Raw genomic sequence first — 22,338 nt, 5'->3', positions numbered from 1 at the left:
TGTAATTTTATGTGATAATGTTAGATTTGTGTTTAATAGGAAAGATTTTTTTTATTTATTCATTTATTTATTTATATACAATTGGCTTGTATATTTGTGCTACGACATTTTATTAAACTATTTTATTATTAACATTCAAACTAACCCCTAGATCAACGACTATTATCACCGATTTTTTTAACCAACAATCTTAAATAATGCCTTGAAATGATTCAATTTAATAATTATCAGTGAACAACATAAAATTATAACATATCTTCGTATTCTGGTTCAAAACCATGTGCTTCCTTGATAACACGTTTCCACTCTCTATTCCGGTCGCCATGGTGATGCATTATTTATTTCATTTACACGTTATTTATCGCCAACAATATAAACATACAAAGCAAAGGAAAAATAAAGCTAAAACTCGACATAAAATAATCCAATCAATGAAAAAGAAAAGATTCGAAAAGAACTCAGAAAAAGTAACTTCCCTTTCCCGTGCGAAAATTCTAGGCTCCCCTCAATTTTATGATGGAGTCAGCACTGTTTGCCGAATGGCGCCATTTGCTATTTTTGTTTGATTGCGTTGGGAGGGAGGTTGTTACAAGAAAAAAAAGCTCCCCCTCATGGCGGCGCACCTCGCTAGCGGCCGCCATTATCGGTTGCGCTCTCTCGCTTTCTCTTTCGCTCAATCTCTCGCCACAAACAAACTCGAGCACAGCGCGCCAACGGGGGATAGAATAGACACAGGCGCACGCAATGGCGCGTTCGGGACGGAGGCGGAATAAATAAGCGATGAGAGTACGAAAAAAGAAGGAAATGAACGAACAAAACTAAGCACAAAAAACACACGCACACGTATTTTATCGCACACGGTCGGGAGAAACGGTTGCCCCTTGCTTCCCCTACAGCAGCCCTTCGTGTGTGCGCTTCAATCGCCATCCGAAAAAGGGGACATCTGTACGCACTCGCAGCCGTGCGTCGGTTCTGGAAGGGAGTAGCGCAGAACAAAACGAAATGGATGGATGGAACGAACCCACAGAAGAAAAAAAATACACACCCCAACACTACCAACCATCTACATTTATTTATGGTCGCACATTATCCTTCCAGTGTTTTGGTGCTACGGTGTGTGAGTGTGTGTACGGCGCCCCTTTCCACGTGCGAGCTGCTATCGGGATGGAGAAGGGTCGGAGAAGCAGTTCTTTTTTTACTTTTATACATAGCAAGCGGGGCTCGTTGTCGTGAGTTTGAATCGTTGCCTGGAAGCGTGCCCGACTGATGCTGCTGCTCTGCTGCTGTTGCGTGTATTCAAGGAGGAGAAGTTGAGCATTTTTTTCAGGCTTTATGTACTCCATGGAAACGTAAACGCGCACGCATTGGCCCGATTGCGTAAGCGTAAACATAAAAAATCTACCGCAGCCAGCAGTTCCCCTTTTCTAACAAAAAGGTAAACAAAGGGAAAAAAACATGAATTCTCTCGATGTGGATTGGGAGAAAGTTTCGTCGAATGAGAAGGCGCCGTTTGCTTTTGGAGAGGTTCGTTTCCCCTCTTCTTTGAAAAGGAAGTTTTTTTGTGGTAGTTTTTTATCACCTCTGAAGCGGCGTGTAGTAAAGGAAGGGGTGGATTGTATAGAATAAAATGGCGGCGCTAGAATTTGTTACATTTGTCACAATGGTGCAATGCACGTCTTTTCTACGCTGTAATTGGTTTTTGTTAGATCAAATGTAATTCAACAATACAAATATCGATAAAATATCGTACACATTCTATCGATACTATAAGTTCTTTATGTATTTGTATATATATATTTAATACGTTTTATGTAAACTGATATAAATCATGCCACTGAATAGCTCTTCAGTACACCAAATGCAACTTTATGCGTCACATACTTTCTTTCAATTTAAATCTCAATATGAACATAAAAACCCACCCCTCACACACACTCACGCCATCCACACGCCGTCCGATAATGCTCATCAATATTCAAACAGCCGAAGGCGCGGTCCTGTACCATAAATTACACCACCCACGGGCAACGTGTTGCACCCGGGTCCCGACGCAGCGCGCATCGCGCTTTATTTGCTGAGCGATTATTTATGGAAGGATTACTTGTAATCTCTCGCTCGGACTGGCAGGCGGTACATGCGGCCACCGTCATGTGGCGTTGGTGGCGCCAGTACCAACCATGTTTCGGGGCTCGACGCCGCATCCCTTCCGGATGCACATGCACATGCTCGAACAAGTTGTACTTATCACCGGCCGCTTATGCGTCGGTCGGGCGGCGGTAGATGATGCATCCATCCCAAAAACAACAACAACAACACCGATCGCTTATCGCATTCTACGGGCCACAACGAAACAAAGCAAATGGCGCGTCCCAGTGGCCAATCGGGAAGGGAAAAAACAACATCCAACAGTGATGGGCGCACAGAATGGGCGGCTGCGTGTTTGTTCCCGATGGGCCGTGGACCGTGGGCTGATGACACCGTTCGGGGTGGTTGATTTTTTGATAATGTTTTCTTGATAATATTGACGCGACGCGGACGAGCTGGGCCTGCTTGTATGTGAAATCAATCATGTTGTGCGCCTACATTAAAAGTTAAATTAAACTGAGCGGTATTTAGATGTTTCGATCGCTCAGAAGTTTATTGACATGGCAAAATGACCAGAGCAGTTTTGTTTGGTGCAATGCCCTGAGTCATTGTGTGAGTCATGGAAAATTTTGATAATTGGACGATCGGTCAACACTCGTAAGGCTTTCTATTTATGGACGGTTGTTGTATATCTTCAAGAGTATAGCTAACACTAACATTTAATGAACGTCATATCGGTTTTGGATCTCGTGAATTCTTTTGTAATATTTTCTGTTAAATCTGATGTTTTTCTGGAAAAAAGACGGACGACAAAATCCAACAAATCGGTGAAATATTTCATATTGAGGCTTACGCTACTCGCCGATAGAGCGCGTTGCTATCTCAGTTTTTCTAATATGAATTTGTTGTGAGAACTCTTTAAAAATCATTCACAATTTTGATTTTTACTTTCTTCTAAATCTTATACGACTTCAGATCATTTATTGTCTCGAAACCAATGCTCCCCTTTAACCGTCTTGTGTACGACCAAAAAACTTTACGTAACCGTACAACCGCCTACCCGTGTACGTCATGCATTTTGTTTGGAAGAATGATGTTTTTCGTGGCAAAAAGCGTATGTCTTTTGAATTATTTCTTATAGGTTCATAATAATATTTTATAACATATTGTAGTAAAATTAGATTTTTAAAAATCCTGTCAAGATTTTTTTTAAATCAAAAATATGTTGTAGCTACAACACCCCAACCGGCCAGGCCGCAAGTTTTGAGTGGATACTTAAGTCTTTTTCTAAGTTTTAATTACGTTTCTTTCAAAAGTTATATAAATATTTCAATTGTTTTGGTTGTTGTATAAAAATATATGTTGACGATCTATAAAATATGCTTATCATGTTTAAAAAAAAACCGGCTCCGACCGGCTCCAGACAATTTCGGCTCCGCACTCACGGCTCCGAAGCTGACTCCACTCCAGCGTCGTACCAACGGAGCCGGTTTTAACAGATTGCACCAAAAAATCCTTTTTTAATAAAGTTTCAATCGGGAAGATCCATAAATAGATGAGTAAATAATGTTGAAAAGAATCTATACATGAAAAAATCGATAAGTTTTGAACATTGTTCAACAATCACACTATCACATCCGGTGTTAGCTTCTACACTTGCGAGAAGATAGATTCGTTTTTTACGCTATCATACAATGCCGTCTCTATTGAAACGTTAGTCCAGAACCGTTGGTCCGGAGCCGTATATTCGCCACCGGTTCCGGGGCTGTTGGTGCGGATCCGGCTCCGGAGCCGTGTGTGTGGAGCCAGCTTCGGAACCATTGGTGCGCTCCGAAACGCCCAGCACTATTCGGCAGTAACATTATAACAAAAGTATGAATGTGTGTGTTAACTTTCAGCCAGCGAATTCTATTTCGTTTGCTTGTAGTGGTTGGTATATTTTTAAACAAGATGATTTCAGTGTTATTTTCAATATATTGTTACACAACAAACAATAAAATGTAACTGCAATGCAACATTTGAAAGAAAAAAAAGACTTAAGCATCCACCAAAACATGCGGCAAGGCCGGTTGGGGTGTCGGAGTTACAGCACATTTTTATTGAAAATAATGTTGATAGGATTTTAAAAATTCAAATTTTACTGCGATATGTAACGACGATAACATTATTATGAACCTATAAGACAGTTTTCATTCAAATCTAACAAGTAATTCAAAAGATATACGCTTTTAACCACGAAAAACATCATTCTTCCATACAAAATGTATGGTGTACCCGGGTAGCCGGTTGTACTTGTGAAGGGTTTATAAACTTAAATAATTTTTTAAAAAATTAAACATTTTTGATATTTTTTAATTGTTTGCACATGGTTATAAAACATCTTTTCTGAGGCATTTTTAAAATTTGAAGTCGATACAACTTCTTAATCCAAAGTTATTTTGGAATAAAGATGCGAAACATACCCGGGTAGGCGGTCGTACACATGACGGTTAACACAGTAGAATCGTCCCACTTGTGTTATCGTCCCTCAACACTTAGCTCATAATTTCTCTTAGAACTATTTTTCTCCGTATAATTTTTCTCCTCTAACACCTTTATCAGAACAGGCCTGTTCTGACGCACACACTCCACCTCTGCTAGATCGCCGTAGCAATTTGTGGATGATTTTTTTCTTTGTCTTTAAAGCCTCATAGATTTGCCCTCCATATTGTACCATATTTCTTACGCCTCTTGCTTGTTCCTTTCTTGAAAAAACCTCTCGTAGTTAGCTGCTCTTGTTTACTAGTCTGCCTTTTTTTCTTTTCATTCCACTTCTACTAGCTATCTAGAAGTAGCTGTCAGTTTGCAGTTTGAAGGTTATCTTGTTTATTTATCTCTCGCCAATCCTTGAATGAAAACATTCACTTTTAATTCTAGCGTAGACTCACACTCATACACACATGTACACTATCTCTCTTCTTCTCTCTATATACATATCTCTTGCTCGCTCGCTCGCTCGCTCGTTAGTACACAGTTAAGATATAGTACACTTGCGCGCCTGCCGCTCGTAGCCTGTACCAAGTAGTAGTGCTAGACATCTTTGCTATCCTCATAACCGAACGTCCACCTCCAACAGAGCGGGGTGGACGGGTAATAGTATTTGCATTGAAAAAAAAAACAGAGCCAACACTTTAACGCGTCCTCGCGTACGTACGTAACCACTTAAGTGAACGAATGTCCCCATCCTTTCCATCCAATCGCCCCACTTTTCCAGGTGTCTGAAACGGATCTGGAAGTAATAGAAGCGACCGGTCGCAGTCCCGCAGAAGACTCTGGCCTCGGATTGGCATCGACGATGCCGGACATTCGCAATCGGTACACACACGATCACGATTTTGAAATGGAACCATTGCGGCGGTGGTGGTGATGATGGTGTGGGGGGGTTCCAGCATATCCGCAGTAACTTAACGCGTGTTCTTCTTTCTTTCTTTCTTTTCTCTTTTTCCCTTCATTCCCTCAACTTGATGCGTTTCAATGGCGTGCGGGTATGGGTGTGCGTGTGTGTTTGTGATTCTACTGTTTTTTTTTATTTGTTTTGTTTTCTCTCTATTCCCCCCCCCCCCCCCTCTCATTTGTAACTCCAAACACACGCGTGTTTCTTTTCATTTCGGAAACCCACACTCGGACACATTGAAATGCAAATGTCTTGGGCCGGGGGTGGCGGGGTGGGATGGGGCTCATTCCAATATCTCTTGGGGGGGTATGACACGGGGTTTTTGCGGGGTTTTTGCATACAGCCCGCCCGCGCCGCTACCGTACCGGCCGATGTCGGCAGGACCGATCCTACACCATCACGCCTCGTCCCGTCACTTGAACGCATCGTTGGCCGACATTCCGCATAATCCTCTCACGGTCACGCCCAACCGGCTGAACTTTGCCGGCGGCCCGTCGGCGGCCCTCGGTGGCCTGCATCATCTGAACCGCCACAAAATATCCTCCTCGTCTAGCGACGTCGTTAAACAGTTGAAGAATAAGGTGATTGTGTTGTTCTTTTAATTGCATTTGTTCTTCTTTTTTTCTCTCTTTCTCTCTCTTTCTCTCTTCTTTCGTTTAACTACTCGTTTTAGTTAGCCCTTTTTCAGTTTTGTTTGCGTTCCATCTGAATTTCGTTATGCACTCTGTCAGGGAAGGGTAGGAACTGATTTTTCCATATTGTTAGTTTTTCTCTCTATTCTTCTACCTCAGTTTACTCTTATTTATAAACTTTTCATTATTTTCTTATGCTTTCTAGTCTTTTTCAATCAAGTAATTTGATTTTCTAATTTGATCTTAAAACTTGCAACAATTTGCAAACTATTCTAAATTATATTATACAAGTCTACTATTTAACATTTATCGATTATCTTCCCACACACAAAAACACATTCCCAGAGCTCTCAGTGTCCCTGTTTTCTAGCTCACCAATGACGTCAGAGCTATACGTTATACCTTACTTTGCTCCCGTACCAGTACTAGTTTATAGAAACGCTCTCTAAATGATCTAATCAAATAATTATAACTCTAGTGTAGCGACTCTAAGTGTGTCTGTAGCTAACAATTTATCAAACAAACAACAAAAATCTCTACAACAAAACAATCTGCCGAAACGTAAACCAACAAACAACACGCCAACAACACACCAATAGAAAACAACACTAGCCCATACACTAGCCATTTCTCGCCATCGTTATCGTCCCTTGCCGTACGTCCCGTTTATGCATCTGATCGGCGATGTCTGTGAATCATTGTTGACACCCGACATGACACGTCACGACACCCTTTTCTTATCTATGTATTTCTCTCTTTCTATCTCTCTCTCTCTGTCTCTCTCTTCGGCAAATCGTTTTGTTTTGCAAAGTCTGTGATCCAAATATGTCGCCTTCACAATCAATTTTCACATCACTTGTTGAGTTATTGTCTACACGGATTTCTTTTTTTTTTTCTCGTTGTCTTTATCACTCATGCGCTTCTCACACTGCCGGGACGGTGTGTCTCTTGCAGTATAAATGACCGTATTGGAACATTGTTCACCAGTTTACTGATAACACGATGTCTTTTCTTTTGTGTTTCTCTTCTTGTACGCTTTGGTGTACCGATGACCGCTGTGCTTACAACCGAGCAGGACTACAATGATCCTACACGACCCAGGAGAGGAAGCGAGACTCAGCTATCTAGGGCAGATTACGACTCGGTAAGTGTGGATCGAACGATCTAAACTTGTGCAATGTAATTATTAACTTCTATTTCAACCTGCAATGCACCCGCATAGGATCAGGTAAGTTTCGTCCCTCCGCATCCTTTTCCGTTTGCCGTTTTACGTTGTGTACTGGTGCCATCTTCTTTCTCTCTCTATATATACCTCTCATCATTCAAATGTGTTGTTAATATGAAACCAAACTCAGCGTACCTTTTCCTTTATACATCCGAGACATTTTTAGAGAGTTCATACGTTGTAGATCGAAACCATAGTTACCTTTTTCGTCAAAATTTGAACACTTTTATTAATTAGGCTTTTCTTAACGTTGAAGTACGTTAAGTAATTAGCGACCACAACATAGGCTCGTGGTGTAAGAATCCAGACGCAATATGTATACATCAGCTAGAACGTTTCTAAATTTATAACCTAGTATTATTATAACTGTTAAGGTATGATAGTCTTTTTTACCAATAATTAGCTCAAAATCTATAGTAAACTCATTTCCACGGGTACTCTCTTTACATTTCTTCGATAGAATCGATTAGTACGTAAGAATCTTGTAGATTTTTTCATTCATTTGATTGTCGTTCAACACAACATATCTTTATATAAAAAACAAGATTGATTGATTGATCAGGTGATATCAGTTTGCAAAAAGGGAATCTTAATCAAAACAAACAAAGTGCACTTTCGCCGTCCGTTTCGCCATTTGTCGCCGGTCACATCCGTTCTGTGGTAGCCTCATGGTATGGACATGATTTATTTTTAATAAATTCGCCCGCCAACTTACAGGGAAGCTACTTAGATGGAATACGATCACATTTAGGTGGTTTAACGCAACGAGTCAAATCTTGGTACTGGGGAAGACCTCTCGTAAGTGCAACCTCTAACATACTTTAAACTTCTAAATCTCCTGTTACATTTCTTGCGTTAATTTTCTTTCTTTCTTTCCTGGGTATGATCCCCTCTTTGAGAACTGGTTGTGTTCTTTTGTTTTGTTGTTTTTATTGTCTCATTTTTTATTGATTCTCTTGACCTCTTTGAATCACTTCAAAATCACAAATATTGCTCTATTTCGATCAAAGTTGTTCGTCTTTTGTCAATGTTTGTCTTTCTCTTGCAATTATATCACTTTTTTCGTTATGTATAATGTTTTGTTTCACTTTCATATTCTCTTAACTACCCACTTGTTATTTTCCACGATAATTATGTTTCTAAATACTCAGTGGATCGGAAAATTGATTGTTTCTATATTATTTGACTATCGCATTAACCAGTTTAAACTGTCATTACTGCAATGATCGAAATAAAAGCACTATCAATTTCAAAAGTTTGAATAATCAAAACCACAACAACTAAATCCAACCATTTTCACCTCCCTTCTGTACTGTTATGTGTGTTTCATCTTGCGTTTAATTTGCGCCTCTAACGGTTGCATTCCTTAGATGCACCTTCATAAATCAGTATTACGAAGCACGAATTGTGTCCATTTTTATAAGTATGTATGACAGTTTTCTATGTTGTTATACGAATCTGCCTATCGGTTTATTTGCCGTTCCCGTTTTTATTCGTATTTTCTTCGACAATGTTCTCATAAAAGTACAAAAGAAACACTTACCACATCTTATACATTATTTAATTAATTGATTTAACTCTATTATACTACTTTGTAGTTGATTTGTATCTTTGATTTTCACATTCACAGTTTTCTTTTTTTTATTTCTATACTAACTTATTCGCCGTAGGAATGAAGTGGCCTCTCGAGTTCGATGTGTAGTTAGCTAGAGCGTAGATTTTCTCTCTTTTTAATCGCACACTGCATGTGTTTCGTACATTGTTTCAAATTACTTTCACTGCGTAGCATTGTTTGAAAAGCTGTATTGAATTATGCTGCAACCAAATTGCACAGAAGCAATCTCAATCGAAATCTGTAATAGGGAAAAAAATCTATATTTATATAAATGGACACTTTCATGACGAGCAATCGTGAGTCAAAATCGTCATCCCAAAACACCATCTTTATATTTATACACCGTTTTTTTTTGTTTTTGGTTTCTTCTTACTTCCCTTTCAACTCGATTACCTAATATGGCCAACTTTCCCACTTGCTACCACCATTGTATTCAAGTGTATTCTTTTCTGCACTACATTGCAAGCATGGGGCACCTTTCTCATAGTATCAAGGATTGAAACGAAACCAAGCAAAGGAAAACTAATCACATTCCAATGAAGAAAACTGCTAAGTATTTATACTATCAATCCGCTGATAGTGTATATTCTGTACAAATACACCAACAGAAAACATTGACACCATGAAACATTAGTTCAGTAGAGTATGAAGTAATTAAAGAAGGAAAAGCACAAAGAGGATTATTTTTTCTAAATGAACTATTCTAGACATTGGAGAACGAAACAACAAACCAATAAAAAAATATACCAGCATTAAAACTAATACCCATAAGACTCGTAACGTCCCTCTCCATGAGTCAATCGCAAATTAGTGTAGTTTGCTTATCGTTTGTTACTGTCAAGTATATTTTTTGATTGTATTTGTTTAATATTATGTTACAGTGTTGTTTCTTCTGTTTTGCTTTCATTTAATTTTGTTTATCCTTGTTTTTCATCTTTTATTTCATGTTCTGCTCTCTTTTGTTTCTGTATGTGACAGGTTGAATGTTCATTTGTTTCGGATCGTCGTTTGTTGGTTCTTTGTTCATTTGTTGTTCATTATATGCTTCTAGTTTGCCTATGCTTTACAGTTGTCCGAGAGCAGAGTTTTGTATTTATAGTTTTCATTGCTATTTTGTTCTAAAAATATAATTTTTTTAAAAGAAAAAAGCCCTCACTGCTTTGTGTTGCGTTTTACTGTTTACCTCAGTACATAAACAGTTGTTTTTCATTTTCGTGCAATTCTTTTCTTTTTTCCTTTCTTTCCAACTTTTTTCCTGAAATAATAAATCAAATCAAACAAATGCCATCCGGCGGTCTAAACCAAACACACAACAACAACAAACACACACGCGGCTCCAGGAATTGTCGATAAAGTTGTCTAGAAGTTTTGATTTGAATGATGAGGACGGAGCAGGCGCAGGAACACTGTTAGGAACCGATCCGGGTGTCAGACGGCATCAGGTAAATAGATCTGTGTGTCTTGCTGTACTGTGTGCCGTTATTGTGCCGACCTCCGTACGTACGTGCCTTACCGACGCTTCGTAGCGTAAATGCTGCGAAAATGATGCTACGTTACCCAAGCGAATGGAAAACTATTTTCCACACAACCATACACTCTTCTTTCACTCACCAGTATAGAAGTCGTAAACGTTAATCGTAGCCCTGGGTAGCTATCCCAGCAGTCTACAACTACCGATCATATTTGCACCTTGTTGTACTCGTGTATGTTTCGTTCATGTTGCGCGTAGCCGAACAGGCATTAACTGTGTCAGTTGTTCACCGAGGCAGATAGAAAGTTATATTCCTGTTGCTACTATTGGGTCTTTAGTGTGGCTGTATTTCGATGTGTGCGTGTTTGTCAGTTCTGCTAGGATGTGAATCGTTGCTCATTCGATCGCTAACTCTAGTCCCTCGCTAAGCAATGACCTCGGTAGCAGCATTTGTTGATAACGCTATTATGAAAAAAATCGACGGTGGAAATAAGAAAACCACAAGTTAACACAGAAACCAAACATACATACAAACACACACACACACACACACACACACACACATACACGCCCAGTGACAGACATCACCACAAAGGCTACAAATCACCAGATACGGCTTACTGTAGTCCTGTAGTAGTGCTTTACTAAAATGTATAACAAGTAGATATTATTACAAACATTGTGCTTTCATACCGTTGAGCTGTAGCATTACTATCCTTTAAATTTAAATACCGTACACATTGCAGAAAACGCAATCGTAATCAACTGTCTTCTAAAAGTACACAAACACTCATAGAATTATAATTGCGCTTCAAGGCTATTTCACCACATATACCTAAAAGAACTGTAGAAGAACGAGTATAACACTTCCCACAAAGTCCATCTACTCGGCTTTTAGAACTGGTTTGCGTACTAAAGTAGTGACTGATAGTAGCATTCTCGTACTAAAGAACACCATTTCTAGTGCTTCATCGTAGTAGCAACAATTTAAAAAATACTATGATACTAATTCTTGTTTTTTTGTCAAGTTTAAATAACTTCTGTATTATTAGTAATTATATTTGTATGTACTAAACAACAGTATCTCACTCTTATTATCTAATTTCCTTAAGTAAATATAAAGCACGATTCATAATGATAACGTATGATAACGTTCTGGAGTATTATTGTTTGTTCTATACAGCATTTCATATATTTATAACCTTCTTACAACATTTAAGTGTATTTATTCGAAACGAGCTGGTTACTCTCTGGCACGGGGAGAAACCCTGTCACACCTCATGTCCATCCGCTTATCGTACTCCATAATCCATATCGATGCAATTTTGGCACAAATGTTTATATGTCCTTTTCGTGGTTTTTTTCGTAATAAATTGTTTTAATTTAATTTTATTCCTCGCCTCCCATTCCAACCTTCTTTTGCCAAATTCGCCTACAACCGTATCCAGTCAATGCAACGGCTGCCTTTGGACCAGAACGGATCGTCGCTGGAACAGAATCAAGATCAACCACCACATATAGTACCTGATCATAGAGGAAATCTTCATATAACCGTTAAAAAATCGAAGCCAATCCTCGGCATCGCCATCGAGGGCGGCGCAAATACGAAACATCCGCTGCCACGCATCATCAACATCCACGTACGTGAAGGCTCCTTATACTGTGGTTGTTGAAAAGCTTGTTCTCAAAATGCAAACCTGCTGTCCTCTCCGTCTTACAGGAACATGGAGCAGCGTACGATGCCGGTGGACTGGAGGTAGGCCAGCTGATCCTGGAGGTCGACGGGAATAAGGTGGAGGGAATGCATCATCAGGTAGGTCTCATCATCTTTCCAGCCAACGTTGGAATTACTAAATCAAAATTTCCTCTTTTTCCCTTTGGCGATCGTTTCAGGACGTCGCTCGACTGATAGCGGAGTGTTTTGCGGCGCGTGACAAGAACGACATCACCTTTCTAGTAGTGGAAGCAAAGAAATCAAACCTAGAGCCGAAACCAACAGCATTAATATTTTTAGAAGCATAGCATTTGCTTTCCCTGCCGGCTAGCGATCCGGATAATTCTGAAGTACCAGAAAAAGGGATCGACCTTACCGCTGATAAGCTAAAGTGAAGACGATCTCGCATATCGTACGTTTTCGTTTCTTCCGTTTCCAAAATTGGATTGTCTCCTTTTTGAAACGTCCGTTTTTTCACAACCACCACCAATCATCACCACCAATACCAACGCCTGCTTCCACCATACTTCCTGCACGCTGTTCTGCAAGGCTTTGACACTCCCTTTGTCACGCTTGCCCAAGGCGCTTGTTCTATTTTATTCCGTTTGACAGCAGCTATAAAGTGGACGTTGGGTCTACTAAGCTTTCCCGTACGGTCATAAGTTTACTATGCTTTTTAATTCATTATTTAACTATTTTATTTACATCATTTTGAAGAATCCGCACTGAGCTTTAAGACAAATCAGACGACCCACCATGTCCACGCACTGAAATGGTCCGTTTCACTCAGCTCCAGCCAACTCCTCTGTCAGGGATACTTGCAGTAGTTCAGCTTCAGTTTCGTTCACATTATCTGTTTCTTTGCTACACAATACTTGTAGAGTTTGTTATCCTGCTTAGGTTACAACAGTTCACTGCCAGTTACAATTATAGATGCGATTTGTTTGCCCGCTATCGCAAGCCCTCACAGCAATTTCTACGCTAGACTTACCCGAACTGACTAATGATACGCTCGCATGATAAGATATGATCTCCGTTCTCGTTTAGGGTTGTATGTTATTTTTTTTCTTTATTAGATTGCAAAATATCTTGCTGCTAATATGTTTTAGTTTTGTTTGCGTAGCGACTCTAGCGCATCTCCGAACGCTTCATCCTTTCTTTTCTCTTTTCTCTGCTGCCCCTCAGTGAAACCTTCTGCTCGCATTTACTAGCGAAACTCGAAAAATCAAAAGCACTCACACTCACATATATGCACACAAATGCTTCGAACAATGATAAAAGGAGATTCTAATCAGCAAAGGGAAAGGAGAAAGAGAAACAACGTTCTTTATTCGCGGTAATTCAGAGATATTCTAGCCGTCAGGGATGAAACGATTAATTGAAGTTGATCAATAATAATGCAAGCATAAACTACTACCCATACTACTTAATACCAACTACTACTACTACTACAACTACCACTGCTGGAGCAGAAAACCATAGCAGCAGTTTCTTGTTCGAGCAGCAAACAGTTGTCTTGTACAATTCCACAAAAAAGGCATCGCGGAGAGACATTGCAGGAGGGTAACGAAAATGTAGGTGTAATCAACCACACAAACACGCATTATAAACGCAACGCGGTGACTTGCATTTACAACACGATTTTAGTCGTAGTAAAAGGTCGAAAAAGAGTACAGCAGAGGCATCTCTTGAAGTCAAGGAAAACGATTTTCAAGGGGATGATGTCAAATAACTACTCACGTCCTCCCTTTTAAGCTGACCGATACTTTTGCTTTAAACTCAGCGCTTTGCAAACTGTGTACTAGCTGGATGTGTACTAAATCGATACCAAGCGTCCATGTCGCACTATTTACTGAGCCTTCGGACCCGAAATGGACCCGGTCTTGACCTGAGTGCCAAAGATAACTGGATTGATGCTATTCCACCATCTCCCCGAAAAAAAAAACAGATAAAAAAACACACCAACCCCACCACCCCTTCCTTGTCATTTCATCCCTCCTAACGGGTTCCAGTTTTAGTACAACACATGGCGCCATCATTCATACACCCCATACCGCATGTCCGCCATTCTGTATCCATAAGTGTGTGTATGCGAGTGTCTATGTTGGAGAGGATGGCTTTCGATCAGTAAGCTAGCAAAACCTCAAATGGTGCTTATTGTTGTTGTACAATCAGCAAAATGCGCTGTAGATTTTGTCTGTCTAGTGTGGTTAAGACGCCAAGGTAGAATGCAATACATACAAGAACAAAAATGGCCCGGAGTACCAAACCCCAAATCGCTCCCACTGCTGCTATCAATGTCACCCGAATGCTTTCACAGTACCAACTCACCTACACACAAATACGCTCTCAAGAAATCACACACGCACACACACACACATACTTCACTACACACACATACACACACAGTTGCACACGTCACCAAAATCTCACACAAAATGTTCACACACTTTTACTGCAAAACAAATCACATCCCAAAACACACCCAACACATGCATACGAAATGTCATTGTTGTTCTTTCGACGCAAAAGAAAATGGTATGAGTCTAAAAAACATTAATGCTGGAAGGTACACCCTTGAAAACTACACCCCGAAACTGTATGTCTGTTTGTAACTGTAACTCAAGAAACAGAAAACAAAAAAAGAGAGTACTTGGAATGAAAAGTGAAAAAAGTACTAGCAATGTAGAAATTACAGAGTTAAAGAAACAAATGAAACCATTTAAATCGAACAAAACAAAACCATAAAACGCATTATCCATCGCTAGCCATTTCATTGGGTCAAACAAAACATAAGCAGATGAACAAAAAGCGACAAACAAACAAAATGGGCTGTTAAAATTGTTACAAGAAAACTTAAATTTTACAACTAAAACAAAAGTAAAAGAAAAAACACACACACAAATTAGTTAACAATTGGCAGAACGTTCGTGCGATACGTCGGTAGAATTCGGGCAAATGAGTGAGTGAGTGAGTAAAAAAACGGAAGATGATAATGTGTTTAGAAAACATCATTGCAAACAAAAGAAGAAAAAAAGACATTGAAACCATAAAGTAGTGTACATTTATTGCTAGAGCTTTTTACTGCGCTGCTTTCAGTCAAACTTAGCTGAAATTAGATCGTCTAGCACACGTATCTGCTTGCCGTAGTACGGTACTGCGTCCACACGATTGACTGTTTGTTTAGTGAACATGTTTTATTTTAATCTATAAACGATCTATCACGATCGGGTGTAGAAGCTTTGCTAGCAAAAAAGGGGGGGGGAAACATTTGTATTTTAGTGCCATTTTACTTTTTTTGTCTTTTGGGGAGTGGTTGTAAATGCTGTGTATAAAAGAAACCAGATGCGTAGCAAAAGCGATAGGAAGAAACCCGTTGTTGTAGCGTTGTACCCATTCAATCAGCAAAAAAAGGAAAGAAATAGTAAAAAGGTAGACGGCGAAACGGTAAAATCTCGACTGATGAGTGATAAAGAGATGGTAGCGATCGCCCGACGGGAAATCGGAGCAGCAATCGGAGTTGCTTGAACAAAAGTGATCATATTCCTCAAACAGACAAATTGAACCACTCACCGTTTGGTATAGTCTGTTTGAGGCACTTTGTTACGCAAATTGTTTGTTTTACCCTTTAGTGGAACCGTTTAACTTAGATGTCTTCAGCTTCAGTGTTAAAGCGTGGTGTAACCAGTCCCTTGGTACTTGGCCACGTTTAAGTAGCATGGATAGGAACGAGAGCTTCGCTTCTTAAGAACTGAGCAAAACGCGTGATAGCAAAGCGGGCGATATGTTTCGATTTATTTGAAGTACTAGGTCCCTCGGCTGGGTTCGGAAGGGACATCTTTGCAATTCCTTCGCACATAAACACTCCCCGCCACGCTGCACGGTAATCGTGTCGTCCGAATCGGAAAGATAACACTAATCTGCTAAACGAGCCCACAAAACAAGCACGACGAATCAATGGAATGCTCGAACGTTATTTCATGCATGGATGCAGACTGTATTGACTTCGTTTTGAGGCTGCTTTGCATCACTTTGAACCGAGCTGCGTCTACGCCAGTCGACAAATGGCAAGCACTGCTCGCTTGCAGTTTAAACCATACGGGACAACGCACTCTGCAATGAAAGTCTTATGAGACGAGCGGAAAATGAAAGAAAATAAAAGAAGATTATATACAGTCCTATATACATATATACATATTTAAAAGCGAGCGAAAGATAAAACAGAAAGCTTCATAGATGCAAACTATAGGAAAGAAGACGAAGAGGCAAACTGTAGAAAGCAACAAAAGAAGAATGAGAAATGGATGTGTGGAAAGCAGTGAATGTAAAAGTACACAAACTAACTAGCAAACGCAAGCAGCACTTCGATGGCAGTGCTGTGTATGCCCACAGTGAACAGTGAGGCAAACGCTTCTTACGATGTACATAATCGTTGATCATTATTTATACCTATTTATTAATCGCTGTACAACACAACAAATCAACTACGACAAAACCGAACACGAACGTGTGTGACAAGAAAGCGGAAAGAACGATAGAGTAATGTAGCATGGTACAACCGTGCGCAAAAGCAGCAGCGCAATCAGTGGCAAATAAGAGACAGCTATTTTCAGACTTTGAAAACAGAAACTTAAAACACAAAACATGAAAAGAAAAGTGTAAAAACCCAACATCACCACCATATTATAATTAAATACAGAAACATAACAAGCCACACCGAAAATCACCGGCAAACCGGTTTGTGGTAAGAGGTGTCTCGAAAACGGTAAACCCACAACAACAACAGCACACTCGTAATCAACACATATTCAAACAAGAAGTGAACCTAAAACCACCCCTATATTTGTAGCATCTTCTATAAAACCTTCCTTTTCAAAAATGGTCAAAAATCCCAACGGTTTAAACGTTTGCTGCTGATTGTTGGCGTTAAGGTGTGGGAATGGTAAGCCAAAGGATGAAAGGATGAAAATTTTAAAGTAAGATGAAAAGGACTTTGCTTTGGTAGTAAGAGAAGCAATCAATCTGGGCTAAGCAGAAGCCACGCAATCCTTCATCATCCTTATCATACGTGTGCGCAATCGTCTGGCTGTTTCCGTATAATCATGCGTATAACTAATATTACCCAAACGAAAGCATCGCTCTTACTCATACAAAGTTGCGCCATTGCCGAGCCGTGGTGCTTTGAACCAACAGAGACAGTGTCGTATGTTTTGTGTATAAAACAACACTCTATGTAGATAATAGATAACAAAAAAAACATCACTTAAAAATTACAAACGATAGCTATCTCCAGAAAAAAAGGCTAAGCAGAACGAAAGAAAACAGAATCATTCAACAAAAACGCATCATACTCGTAACAAAACATGGCATTAAAACTAGTGAAACAAATACACTCACACAAAACCACCTAGAAACCGAGCTGTCATTGTTAAATATTCAAGAAACAAAAGAAACTCATTCAAAACAAATGAAAAGAACAAACAAACGCTACGTAAAAGCTAAAGTAGACAAAAACTTATTTAAAAAACGTTTTACCGAACTGTGCGCGAAAATGAAAATCGAAAGTGAAAAGGGGAAACGAAGAGTAAAACGAAGCGGAAACAGAAAAAAACTGCAAGCACTCACTCACTAAACACAGACACACAAACATATATAAATATATTGCATATACTCATGTAAAACTATTGATATTATAACAAAGAGACGGGAAAAGCTAAATAGCAAAGAAGTGAATACGACGAACATAAAGCAAGATAAACCAAGCTACCAAGTATTTGCCCGGATATACAAAGCGCTTTCATGGTAAGGGAAGGTGACGCAAGAAGCAAGTAAAACTTAGCATTTCTCTCTTTTTTGTTTTACTGTATTATCATGTTATGTTTTTCCTTTTGGAATAATAGCAATAGATGTTTTTTTTCCATTTTTTTAAACACTTGTGGAAGTTTTGCAAGCTCTCTCCCTCTCTCTCTTTCTCTTTTTATCTCGGTTTCATTTGATAGCTCTTATTAAAAATGTAACAAAATGAAGATAAACTGCTTGTTGATATAATTGTGTTTTTACGAAGGAAACACAAGAGCTTCACATCGTACGGTAATGGAACGATAAAACCGATAAAAAAATCATAATTAGTAAACGCAACCGAAGTAAAAAAACGATACAAAGCTAAAACCGAAATGAGCTCCAGTCAATGGTTAGAATGCTTCATAAAATGTGGTCAACCAACCAGTAAGTAATATGCAAAACGTGTAACGAATAAACCAACCAAAGCAGTAACAGATGAAGCGAACGCAAACAAATCGCTATAAGACGGGGAAGAGAAGTAAAAACCGATAGAACTAAATCAGCCAGCAAAAAAAACTGTAAAAATAATGCAACTTTGCGTAATGGCCAAAGTGAGTACGATCGAAGAGGGCCACACCGGGCGGTCATGTTTGTTAAGTTTTTCCTTCTGATGCTAGAGACAAACAAAATAGTAAAAATAAAAACCCAATACTATAATAAGCTAAGCCGTAGCCCGTTCGCTTAAGGTTCGCGCTGATAATCTGTACACCTAACCTCAACCAGGAGAGGGTCATTTTGCGGAGCATTCCTAATCTTCCCCAAGCTGAACAGTGTATATCCTTTTTGCGACGGTGCGCGATGCCATGTGTTACAGGTTACAGTAGAAGAAACGACAAACCGAAACGATGATGCTTCTTCTGCTCTGTAAAGATAATATTCTTGATCTGCATTTTAAGACGTGCAAATGCTAATCAGATGAAGATGAAAGTGCTAATTTGGCTGACAGAAACGACACACAAATGATATTAAAAGACCCATATGGAGGGACAAGAAGACGAAAATACGCGTAAAAAAAAGAACAAAACTCATAGAGAGAAAGTAAAAAAGAGATAAAGCGAGAGAGAGAGAGGGAGAGAGAGAAAGAGAGAAAGAGAGAGAGAGGAACACATGAAAAATAAGAAAAGGAAATTTGAGCAAAAAAAAGAAAACATACTGTTATTAGTTAACAAGGCATAAGCGATAATATGGGAAAAAGTATTAAACGAGAACATTATGAAGCAGATCATGGGGATTGTGCAAAAAATGCTGAAATAAAAATTCACAATGATAATCGCAGTGCAGTGAGCAGCTTTCCCTGTAAATCCGAAAAAAAGCTTGGTCTTTACTTCACATCTGTTACTAATGCATTTATTTGTATTTCTTCGAATATTACTAACAAATTGCAGAGCAACAGACCTTATGTCTCGCGTATCATCATTCTTGTGTATGCCAATCCTAACTTTGGTATATTCTTCTTCTTCTTCATTGGCACAACAACCGCTGTCGGTCAAGGCCTGCCTGTACACACTGGTGAATTGAGCTTGGCTTTCAGTGACTTATTGTTACCATAGCAGGATAGTCAGTCCTACGTATGGGAGCACGGTCTATTCGGGACTTGAACCCATGACGGGCATGTTGTTAAGTCGTACGGGTTGACGACTCTACCACCAGACCGGCCCAACTTTGGTATATATTTGACTATATATTCGGCATTCACATTGTTCCTATACAGTCCGTTCAGATTTGCATCCTGGTATTTGCTGTACCACCATGCATCCTGATAGAACATAGCACAGTTTCCACCTGGTATTGTCCCGATCCTTCGTCGTAAACATCATGCCTTTATGGAGGCTCAATGAATCATCTGCATTCATCAATGAATCAATGAATTTCGATGCTCCTCACTGCCGATCGCAATCTCATCATACCGTGCGTACATGTAGTTTCCATCAAAGTCAGCTCCATCAGCAGCTTGTACTTTCGCAATGATGTCAACCGATGTAAGTGCTCCAGCTCGAGCCAAAACTCTCCATGCTGCCAAACCCATTCCGAAACTCGATCCAGTTGTGATAAAGTCCCCCGATCCGTCGTAACGATACTGGATCATTAGCCATACTCCTCCAAAGGCGGCTTGCTACAATATCCGAAGAATAGAATAGGTTCATCATTTTAGGTAGAAACTCAGGAACTCTCCTGTGCGATTCGATGGATTTTCCTTGCACGATAGAAATGAGATACTGCGAAAATATAAGAATGGATTTACCTTGAACAGGGTGTGATCGTCATTAGATAGGTTTTGAAATTTGTTATTTGTTATTCAGCCATACCGGCGAACTCGTTCGTTCCTCGTAACGTTCGCCGCGACGCTCATTTTCACTCATTCCATAACCCGAGACATTTCATCAAAAATTAAAAAACCGTATAGATTTTGTACTGGCCAACCTAGTGGTACAACCCTGTCCAGTCACGAGCGACAAATGTTTCTCGTCGAACGAGTTCGCCGGTACGGCTGATTTATTGATACAAATTTAATGGACCGCAAGTGGCCTTCTTGAAATGAATTCGGTTACAAACATTACATTACATATATACATGATTCTCGTTTCTGTTATCGTTTCCTTCCCCATCTGTTCGAATGGATTGTTTGCTGTTTGCTTATTAAGCATTTAACCCAGCCAAGTTTGCAGCGTGTTGTCAGCGTTTACCCAAACAGGTTTATGACCCCAATATCCTCAGACAGTTTCGAATCGATTAACTCTCCATCGAAGTTTTGTGGCAGATGTGTGGCAGATTTCGATCGATGTACATTTCGATGCTCCTGTACCGCAGTTTCTAAGTTTTTATGCTGCAGATATACCACCTTATTTGTCACCATTTCCAACGCGGATCCAGCAAACGATAAAACTGATATATTTTGCTCAATACTGTTAACAACGCTAACACCATAACTACAATCACTTTGGTATCGTACATCATTATCCAGAAATAGCGTGAATGTTTGCACAGAATAATAGTGAGCTCATTCTGCTGATGCAGCTTGCTTTTATAGTGGCCCAGCAAAGCAGAAACACGCCTACACCATCAATTATTGTGCGGTTCGATCTGCAAGCACCAGAACTATTTTTTGCGATCTTACTTTGCACGGTATTTGCGTGTTGAATTCCAACCAAAGAAGATAAATTGTCCCACTCTGTGCGGTTTCTGGTCTGTAATATCATTCGCTTAATGTGTATACTTTAAGCTATATATGTGTATACTTTACCTTCTGCGCTACATAAGTCCACAAAACTCCCAACACTGTTGCCTAATTGACAGAGAAAATTAACCTAAAGACACCCATTCAGGAAAAATTATCAAAATCCAATTTAGGGGGTCGTTTTACACGGATAGCAACTTTTCGATTGCTCCTGAGATGCGAATTCAATTGCTAAGGAAAATCATAAGGAAAATGAGAGAGTTTTGAAACTTGAGAAATCAGTTGATCTCACTGGTTCTTTGAATAGATGATTAAAGGTAATAAAAAAAGAACCATAAAAGAATGAGATCAAAAACTAAATCTCATAAAATACCTCACGAAAACCAACGCAAACTGATAACGCCCCATTCGCTTGTATTAGAAGCACAAACAACCTAATTTTATTTGAAACAGATTGGTAACATGACCAAAGTTGTTTGAGAATTTTGTGAAATAAGAAGCAAACCCCCTTCTTTCAAAAATATTGCATAATTCATCAAGAATATCGTTATACACGCTAAAAACCCACCAAGATATGCCTATATTTGGGACCGACAAAAAGTCTCAAATCAAGGTGTAAGTCAAAACAGTCGTCGAAGAATCGATATCTATGAGATCGTGTATTTTAAATAAATCAATTTTGGGAAATGCATTATTTTCATTACAAAAGTCGTTGCCACTGCAAAAATATTCAAGTTCGGCTAGTTAGGGAATCTTCATAAATGTTTATGTAACGATTATCAGTAAGAAAGCTTAAATCTATCAATTTTGTGATTCAAAAGTGTGAATCATCAAAATCAAATCTACTAACTTGCTAAATCAGAATTTGAGTAATTTGTCCAGGGGGAGATAAGAATGAGGCTAATACCGTTACTTTGGATGAAATAATCTACAACAGTAAGTACTGTTTGCCTGTTTTTGTATCACACTTCACTATACAATACATTGTAACCAACTCGAGCCAAAATACAAAACTTAATTGTATTGTAACATATCATTCACGCCTAGCTGGATGATACGACTGTCATACGTGAGCTTCAAAAACCAAATAAACTTTTATTATTACAAAATGGTCTTGTCAAGCAAAATGGAACCCGCCGTATGAAAC

General features: G+C 39.3%; 1 protein-coding gene across 11 annotated transcripts in view; it reads left to right on the top strand.

Annotated features, from left to right (window-relative positions):
• The window catches only part of LOC1278883 (uncharacterized), a 92,227-nt gene extending 73,277 nt beyond the window's left edge, over positions 1-18,950 (top strand). For 10 of the 11 annotated variants that reach the window (XM_061654674.1, XM_061654682.1, XM_061654680.1 and 7 more), the window contains 4 exons: positions 5,339-5,439; positions 5,862-6,099; positions 7,226-7,294; positions 7,373-8,064. In XM_061654674.1, coding sequence (XP_061510658.1) covers positions 5,339-5,439; positions 5,862-6,099; positions 7,226-7,294; positions 7,373-7,612 — 648 coding nt within the window. In that variant the 3' untranslated portion in view covers positions 7,613-8,064. Of the gene's footprint in view, positions 1-5,338; positions 5,440-5,861; positions 6,100-7,225; positions 7,301-7,372; positions 8,065-8,092; positions 8,174-10,330; positions 10,433-11,909; positions 12,102-12,181; positions 12,275-12,354 lie in introns of those variants that run through there. The other variant, XM_061654683.1, reaches the window with a different exon arrangement.
• The last annotated feature ends 3,388 nt before the right edge of the window (positions 18,951-22,338 follow it).

Source organism: Anopheles gambiae, chromosome 3, assembly GCF_943734735.2.
Source record: "Anopheles gambiae chromosome 3, idAnoGambNW_F1_1, whole genome shotgun sequence".
NCBI classification, from domain to species: Eukaryota; Metazoa; Arthropoda; class Insecta; order Diptera; family Culicidae; genus Anopheles; species Anopheles gambiae.
Note: the sequence above shows the minus strand (reverse complement) of the source record. Positions and strands in the feature narration are given on the sequence as shown.